The 9,665-nt window shown below is 40.4% G+C and overlaps 1 protein-coding gene across 1 annotated transcript; it reads right to left on the bottom strand.

Annotated features, from left to right (window-relative positions):
* Window positions 1-7,571: 7,571 nt before the first annotated feature.
* On the bottom strand, window positions 7,572-8,822 carry LOC147621156 (transcription factor MYB117-like). The gene is made up of 2 exons (XM_086824499.1): window positions 8,579-8,822; window positions 7,572-8,498 (listed from the first exon to the last, which is right to left on the bottom strand). The coding sequence occupies exons 1-2, from the start codon at window positions 8,778-8,780 to the stop codon at window positions 7,894-7,896; spliced, it is 807 nt and encodes a 268-aa protein (XP_086680625.1). The 5' UTR covers window positions 8,781-8,822; the 3' UTR covers window positions 7,572-7,893.
* Between the last annotated feature and the right edge of the window lie 843 nt (window positions 8,823-9,665).

Below are 9,665 nucleotides of genomic sequence, written 5' to 3'. Positions count from 1 at the left end.
GTGCATGGATAGACCATTGATTTGCGAGAAAGACCCGCACATTTACAAAGGAGTCTTGCCTTGAGATTAAGAAACTATATCCTGTGAAACACACAATCAAAATAGCCTTATCCTAAGGACACATGTATGGAACGTTAGCCAGAGAGAACTTCCACCCCTCCCCTCAATCCTAGATGAGAGGTGGGGCAGAGCCCTAGTAACCTAATCTAGCCTAATCCCATAGTCTAGAATGACAGATTTATACCAGGACACCATAGGCTACCACCAAACTTAGGTCAGGAGCTATCTCACCAAGTTCCAGAGACCTCTCATCACTCAAAGGGAAAGAGCCCTATCAAAATATTTCAACCACTACACAGAACCTACATACTACCACTATGCGCCTCTCCTGGAGTGTATCCTACTACAACAACATAATGAGGGTGTAGTAGTGAAAATTCCAGCGCTTTTATAACTAAAAGGGTAGGGAGATATCAGGCCCATTTTGCTTGGCAGAAAAACTGTTATTTTCACTGTGCAAGAGGATCACTTCAGTAGCAACAATAGCAACAAAATATCACCTGCTATACCAAAATATCGCTAGCTGTTATTTTCATTGCTGAGTAGCGATAGAACTACATGGAAAAAAAAACTGGGCCAGATTGGGGAGTCATCACAAGACTCCCTTATCTACCCCAAATTTTTAAAAAAAATCAAATACAGTAAAAGTTGGGGAAAGCTGGGGAGTCATCACCACAGGACTCCACCCTAATTTAAAAAGAAAAAACAAATACAATAAAACTAACAAAAGTTCATGCCCTACTCATCGTCATGGACACATGTAATGTAAAATTTTATAAATACAAAAAAATGACAATTAGAACTCATGGTTCGCAAATGTTGTAATTCTATTACAATACTTGGTGAAATTACATAAGTATATGAGTCCAAAAAGGTCATACACAAAATAAAAAATAATGAAAATATATGGAGTTAGGGGTTACATTGAGGGGGTCTACATCTCATGCATTTCTATTATTATTGTCCCTGCAACTCCACCCTCTTCTCTCACATTTTCATTACTTCTCTTGCACCACTGTTTACACGATTTGTAGTAGCATGATCTTAAAACACAATAAAACTAATACAAGTGAAAATTAGTTTTGCGAAAAACAAAGAGGTTATGGTTTAGAGATGTATGTCCTCTAGAAATAACAATCAATCCTTTGTCTTGCACCCTTTCAAAGAGAGATTCCAAACCTTATTGTAATGCAAAATCATATTCATCTTGCATAGGGGGGAGGTCCATTGATTCAAGCTATAGACATACAAACAAATGAGCATTGATTGAATGTTATTATTTAAGGTAACCTTATTTTCTTAAAAGGTAAGATACAAACTGATGCTAATATATACTTACAAAGATTATTGGGATATCTACTCCTTCATGTATAATATCATGCCATAAGTTATTTGCCATCTATCCAAGAAGAAACATAAATACTTAAAACTCTTATGCAAACTTAAACTCTTGGTACCCGAAAGCTATCGACATGCATTGGAAGCTACCAGCATGCCTAGGTAGCTACCTTACATGCATAGGAAACTATTGGCATGCTTAGGTAGCTACTGGCATACATTAGAAGCTATCAGGATACCTAGGTAGCACCCGAGATATATTGGAACGACATGCATGGAAGCTACGGACATGCTTAGGTAGCACGCGACATGCATTGGAAGCTACCAGCATGCCTAGGTAGCACCCGACATCCATTGGAATCTACAGGCATGCATTGGAAGCTACTGGCATGCCTAGGTAGCACACCTAGTATGCATTCAAAGCTACCAGCATATATTGGAAGCTACCGAAATGCCTAGGTAGCATTGGAAGCTATTGGCATGCCTAGGTAGCACTCGAGATGCATTGGAAGCTACCGGCATGCATTGGAACCTATGGACATGCCTAGGTAGTACCCAACATGCATTGGAAGCTACCCGACATGATCATGTATAGGCCTCATACATGAGACTTATTCATATGTCTCATGCATGTGGCCACCTCTTGAGATATGCATAGTTCTCTAAAAACTATGCATAGAGGTTTATGGTTAATTCCTCAGCCTCATGCATAAGCTTTATACATGAGACGTATGCATGAGGCTTTGTGCACAAGTCTCATGCATGTGGCTTATTCATATAAGACTCATGCGCATAAAGATTATCTATAAGCCTCATGCATGAGGCTTATGCATATGTCTAATTCAAAAGTCTCAAGCATGAGGCTTATGCACTAGCCTTATGCATAAGCTTTATGAATTAGCCTCATGCATGAGGCTAAGGCATACGGCCACCTCTTGACAGAAGCATAGATCTCAAAAGGCTATCCATAGAGCATGGAAAAAATATTAAACCCTAATCTTAAAAGTCCTAAAACTTACAAACCCTATAACATGTAAAAGCCTAAGAGAAGAAACATACAAGAAAGAGATTTCTTACCTTGTGAGGATTGTATGTGTTGAAAACCTATAAAATTATAACAAATTAAGAAAAAAGTTATTAATAACAAACCCAAATCTTAAGCCCTAAAACATACAAACTCTATAAACATGTAGAAGCATAAGAGAAAAAACCTATAAGAAAGAGATCTCTTACCTTGTGATGATGGTATGTGTTGAAATCCTACAGAATCAAACCAAATTAAGAAAAAATAGTATAAAGAAAAATCAAGATCTCTTACCTTGTGAAGCTTTAATGGAGAGCTCTTAACTATGGTTTCCATGTAGAATCTATGGTTAGGGTTAAGCTTCAATAAGAAGGAAAAATAATGGGAAAAAAAATAAAAGAGAGGAAAGAGATGGGAAATACTCACAAGAAAGCTTTCATGGAAAGCTTGTTTGCGTAGGAGATGAAGGAAAAGAGATGACATACCTTGCTTGAGCTTGAGGAGGATAGGGTAGAAGAGATAGATTAGACATAAACCTGTAAAAAAACTCAAAGTACCAAGTTTAGTGCATTCAAAAGATAAAAATGATGTGGCAGCAAAAGAAGAGGGATACTTTTTGCACGCCATGTTACTAAGAAGCATTTTATGTTTTATAGTATAACAATGCTTTTTCACTACTAAGCAATGCTTTTTTACAGCTCATCATCTCATCAGCATTTTGACAGCGAAAAAATGCTTCTCATACCAGCATTATTATCCCTGACATTTTCCTCCAAAAACACTTTAAAAACATTGTTAAAAAATGTTGTTGTTTTTTCGATTTGTTGTAGTCCCAGATACCATGTGGATCCCTAACAAAGTACATGATGGACCACTAATGGGGCAAGGGCCACAAATGGGATATTATACTCTAGGCCTAGCTCCCTCGCCCTCATACCCCAGCCTATAGCAACACTAGCCATGGCCAAACTAACAACCAAAATGTTGAGGATAGCCATGGAAATAAGAAGAAGGTAGCTTCAAGAAATGCACCATCGGCACTTTCTCAACCTGTGCAAGAGCCAAGATACCTGAGAAATAAACCTTCTCACATTTCTAAACGGATCACTAAGTTTGATGGGACTAGAGACCCCATACCCCATCTAGAAATGTTCAGCCAAATTTGTGAGGAATTTGGACATGTAGACAATGAAGTTAAGGTGAGTGCCTTTGGCCTCTTTCGCATACTTATATTACAAGAAAAGCTTAGGATATTAAAGAAGAAGTGGAGAAAGATAGAGAGCAGGAGAAGATTACAGAGGATGCCATTCTTTCTCAGCAAGCTGAAATTCTTCATGCATCCAATTCAGAACTTTATCAGAATGTAACAGGTCAAATGGTAGTAGATGTCTCCATGCATGGAGAGGATGAGGTTTATTGTGACATTGCCCCTAAAGACACAAGTATGCTTGTGAATCACAATATTGAGATATGTGACACAGTCCTCTTTATCTGTCTCAGGTTTGTGTGGATTTCCTTTTGCTTTCTTGATGAATTTCTCAAATTCCATATTTTGTTGATATGTTTTGTTTATGTCTCCAGATGTCTTATGAAGGATCTTCCTGACTCAATGGCTATGCAAGTGACCATTGTTGATCCCCTTGTTACACAGTGCCTTTTCAATAGGCAAGGGGATCTTGCAAGTTTTCTAAAAAACTTTGATATGCTGCAATTACATTGTATACCCTTATGTTGAAGTGTAAGACTCACACTCAATTATCTTTTGTCCATCATTACAATATTCACAACTAATTGCAATATTCATCTTATCACAGAGGCCATTGGAGTCTTATTATCTTCAATCTATTGGATAGAGATGTAATCTTTATGAATTCTTTAGCATCCATTCATGGGAGAAGTAAAATGTAAGAATCAACTTTACCATGGTTTATGTTCTAGAGCAATATTTTGTAAGTTTTCAATTGTTTGGTTGACCCTCAATATTTTATGCTTGCAGTGCTGCCAAACTTATCTTGAGTTTTCTAGGTTCCACCTATGAAGACTACAAACTTGAAGATTTTAAGTACTACAATCAGGAAGTTCCTTTGGAGAAAGACTCAACATCTTGTGGATGGATGGTGCTTGCTAATGCTTGGAGATATCTTGAGTCAAGATTTAGAATGACAACACTTACTGTAAGTTCATGTAATAATAGCATTGATTGATTGGGTCAATACATTTAGTGACTTTCTCATATTAAGAAATTTTATCATTTTCTTTTGCCTTAGTTGCATGAATATCCAGATTCTTGGGTAAGTTGGCAAGGGAGAAGGCAGTGTCTATGGTTTTGGAAAGATCTATCAATCCAGTTGATCCTGATTCCCCCTTTCCACCTAATAAAGGATTGTCAAGGATGGCTCATCCAAAAAGAAAAAGACCTCTGCCAAAGAGAAGAAGGAAAGAAAGAAGAGTCCTACTAAGAGCAGATCTTCCAAGGGGAAAAAGAGCACTACTAAAGAGAAGACCCATTCTAAAGGGAAGAGCCCTCAGGCTACAGAGAAGAGCCCTAGCCCTCCTGCTAAAGAGAAAGAGAAGAGCCCTAGCCCTCCTGCTAAAGAGAAGAGCCCTAGCCCTCCTGCTAAAGAGAAGACCCCTAGCCAACCTGCTAAAGAGAAGAGCTCTTCACCAGCTCAAGAGAATACTCCTATCAAAGAATAGACCCCTGTCAAAGAGAAAACCCCAATCAAAGAGAAGACCCCTGTCAAAGAGAAGAGTGCTACAAAAGGTCTTCCGTTTCACTCACCAGTGAAATTTAAAATTCAGAAGCGTCGTTCATCTAACAAAGAAAGTAAGAGGGCAAATGTTGGCTCTCCATTCAATTTCTTTTTCATGTTCCCCAAGAAGACTGCCAAGTCTCCAAAGCCAACCTCCAAAGAACCTTCTCCAAAACCAGACCCCACTGCCAAATCTCCCTCGCCAACACCTAAAGATCTCAGAGAAGAGCCCAACTTACCACCAGTTGAGGAATCCACTGCAAAGTCCTTTCCAACACCTCAAGAGCTCAACATCTAGCACGGGGCAGGGTCGTACACTCGGGGCCTCGCCCACGGATATCCGGACAGGTGACTAATTCCTCGGTTCTTCCAAAACCGAACTCGAAAAAAACTTATCTTGCCCGGAAAGCACAGGCGATTCCTCCAAGATACAATTTTACTCTAACGTAGTCAAGATCATTACTGACCAAACTGATCTGACCGCACCTATAAAGATACTTGGCCAGATCAAGGAAGAAACTTACACTTGGATCATAGAGATCAACGATTTTTTCTCTATCAAGAGGCACAACCGTTGATTCCTATCCATAGAACAATTACTATCCGTGATTTACTTCATCTATCATAATAACAGAAAGGAGTCTCATTTTACGGATCCATCAGTCCAGCCTAATCCCATCCAGTCCCATGGGTTAGCCAACCACCCAACCACTGTAGTGATGGGATCCAATTTAGAATTTGGTTAGGTTTTGTCTCGGGTACTAGGGAAAAGAGTTCCCAGGTCCCCTAGCCGAATATTCATGCAAATTTAATACCAATCATGCCACTTACACACCCAATATAAAATTGCCTTTTTCACAGATTCAGCCATCTTTAAAACAATCATTTAATGAAATCATAGTATCACTGATCACAATCTTCCAAAATATCCGGTTGAATCTTAATTTCCAATCATTCCTTCATCGGAGTATCTATGGCATCATTGGCAACCAGAACGCTCACCACCTATCCACTCAGGGGCCTTTTTAATAGTTCCTAGCTCATAGTACCCGGCAATATAATCACTTATAAAAATCAAGATGGAATCTCCGTTGAAGATCACCAAGATCAACCAACAGATCCATGTAAAAGAGCCATGGACTCATCCGTTGAGGAGCAGCAAGGTCAGTCAACCAGATCCATGCCCGGTTCCAGAAAACAACTCTTACTCCTTGTTTCAATATCTTCCACGACGCACGTGTGGGTATCTTCGGCGACCCAGAGCCCGAGCACCGTAGCACCCTCTAGGATCCCTCGCAGGTCACCTAGCGCTTCACTCATAGGCCGCTTCCTTGGTCCCTCATCCACCGTGCCGGAAGCTCACCATTTAAATTGAACCGAGGAGGCTGGTCAAGACCTCGGCTGACCTTGCTACGTGAGACGTCCTCCGTTAACTCTCCGTGAGCTGTTGTAACTTTATCAGTTAGGTCTCCATGACCTTATTCACAAGACGGTCAAAAATGCTTCCCCAGCATTCTTGACATAAAACAGTCATTTACAAACAGGTCACAAATACAATTTCTATAATGAAGTCTCGTCTTTCCACATTATCCATCATCAGTCCACATTACCTATTCCACATTCCATTCATATGTTTACTCATTCTCATCCAATCACATCATTTTCCATCTCTTCACATCAGATTCATCACATCATTTATTCACATTCCAATTCACATGTCATCACATCTCATCCATTCACTCATATCGACGTCACATCATTTCACATACACATTCGCATTCATTATTCTACCTACACCTACACCTCCACATTCGTACATCCACATCCATATCCACATCTATACATCCACATCCACATCCACATTCATACATCCATATCCACATCCACATCCATACATCCACATCCACATCCACATTCATACATCCATATCCACATCCACATTCACATCCATACATCCACATCCACATCCACATCCACATTTATACATGCATATCCACATCCACATTCATATCCATACATCCACATCCACATCCACATCCACATCCGTACATCCATATCCACATCCACATTCACATCCATACATCCACATCCACATCCACATTCATACATCCATTTCCACATTCACATTCATACATCCACATCCACATCCTCATTCGCACATCCACATCCACATCCACATTCACATTCATACATCCACACCAACAACACTTTGTCATGGAGTGATTCATGACATATATCCTAGACATTGACAATTTAAGCTGATTTAATTAATGAGATTCATAGAATTTAGAGTAGGTTGTTGTATGTGGCATCGATAGCATGAGAGAATAGATACAGTTTTCAGTTTTTCTTTTGATCAAGTGAGATGATGTACTAATGAGAGAATAGATAGAGTTTTTAGTTTTTCTTTTGATCACGTGAGATGATGTACATTAGTAGCTTTTCACTCAAGAAAAACGTCATGCTTGTAACTAGTCCCTACTATAGTTCTTCTTTTTAGTAAATACATCAATAAATACATGAATAATCATCACCAATGTTGAGCGAGGGAAATGAAAAACCTTACTTGGTGAGAGGTTTAGAAAAACCTTACTAATTGGTGAAGGTAATGGAAGCTGTGTATAATCAAGCCGCTGCCTTTCCCTGAAGTCAAGAGCTGCTGGGTGGATTATGGTACAAGATTTCTTTGTCATAGCGCGAGGTATGCGGTTAGGACTTCTACAAAGTTCCCATTCCTAGGAAGTCGATGAAGGGCACTACTGTTATCTTGTCATCGTTGCCATCATGTATTATTTTCTGTTGAGCCCCGCCATGCACTGCCTTCATTTGTTCCTGCTGATGGACTGCCATGCTCTTTAAGGTCATGCATAGAGGCCGATTTCTAGACGTCTGTGCAATGGCTGAAGCTGATAAGGTCGATATTTCTTGCCCCTGAATTACTTCTGATCGTCTTATAGGAGCTGGAAACTTATGTAAGAACAGATCAGGGTCTTGGAAGGCCAACGGCGCCCGTCCCCCAAAACGACGAGCTTTGCGCCTCTGATCATTTGTGAGTTTAGGAAAGAACAATGGAGGTGGCCGTGCCCTTTCATTCCTAGAAAGTTTACTATGAAATTGCTGCCTGTACTCTCTTGCCATGATCACGTGCCAGTGGTTCTTCACGGCATTGTCCGTCCGGCCTGGAAGCATTCGAGCTATCAACGCCCACTTGTTCCCGTAGGCTCGGTGGGCGGCTAGTAGACGCCCTTCTTCTTCCTCAGTGAAGGCCCCTCGATTGATGCGAGGGTCTAGCTGGTTGAACCAACGCAGCCTGCAGCTTTTACCTACCAAAGGAAGAAGATAATTAATTAAACTGTGAACTAGGGCTGTGATCTAATCATAAGGTAAACTGGCAAAAGGCAACCTGATCGCCCTTGAAGGTGTTGTGCGATGAGGTTCCAGTTCTGAGCGCCGTGCTGTGCCACCAAGAGCTTCAGCTTCTCGTCTTCAGAGGGTCTCCAATGACCCCTCGTACACGGTGCCGGCCTATTATTATTGACCAAATTCTGAACAACCTCTACAGCTTCCCCGTTCATGTCGACCAAGCTGCCTGAGGACTGACCCATACTTCAGCTGACGGACGCCAAACCCTTCCATCTGCAGGGATGCATGACGGGCCGGGATGGGCAGGATATGCATGTGGTGGTGGGGGGGAAGGGGGGGCAGGGGTTTGTGGTTATCGTGACGTTACAGCGGCAATGACGTTTATACCGAACGTTGAATTCTCTCCCACTTTCACGTCTTTAACAATGACTTAGTCGACCATTTTTCTCTCTCCATTTTTCTTGTGGATTTAACTTCTCCACTTTCCCTCCATTGATTCTCCTCTGATGAACCTATTTTTTTCTACACCTACTCCCCCGAAATAGACATCCCCTAACCTCATGTTCTAAATCACAAGACTAGTTACTCTACAATCCCCCCCTTGAACGTTCTACACTGGTAGATTATATATTTTCTTAGTGACACATTGTTAAGAGTTCCTACTACATCATTGTCAAGCACATCCATGCTACATTCTAGTAGGTAACATAGCCCCACTAGTATGTCATTTTCTATACTTATGGCTCACTTATGTAAATCAAAGTGTGGATGGTGCTATGCAGTTAGTTAGACTGATTCTTCACGAGATATCACTATTTGTTATATTGTCAAAAATAGTGCCGACCATGGCTTGATTATTCTTTTATGTCCCTTTTTTATGAATCAAAATACGGCTCCCATTTCTTTGTAAAATGGTGCTAACCATGGTTTCGGGAATTCAATGGGTGATGGCTTAATTCTTTTTTTATGTCCCTTTTTGATGAAGCAACACATAGCTCCCCTTTTCTTTATACAATCTTTGCTCTCAAGGTTAATAATAAAAGATGATGAAATAAACACCATTGTTCTCCAAAAACATAGAGAGAGAGAGAGAGAGAGAGAGAGAGAGAGAGAGAGCAACAAGTCAT

This window comes from Cibotium barometz, chromosome 30 (assembly GCF_041138505.1).
Source record: "Cibotium barometz isolate CiBa-2024 chromosome 30, ASM4113850v1, whole genome shotgun sequence".
NCBI classification, from domain to species: domain Eukaryota; kingdom Viridiplantae; phylum Streptophyta; class Polypodiopsida; order Cyatheales; family Cibotiaceae; genus Cibotium; species Cibotium barometz.
This window is presented reverse-complemented; position numbering and strand designations above follow the sequence as displayed.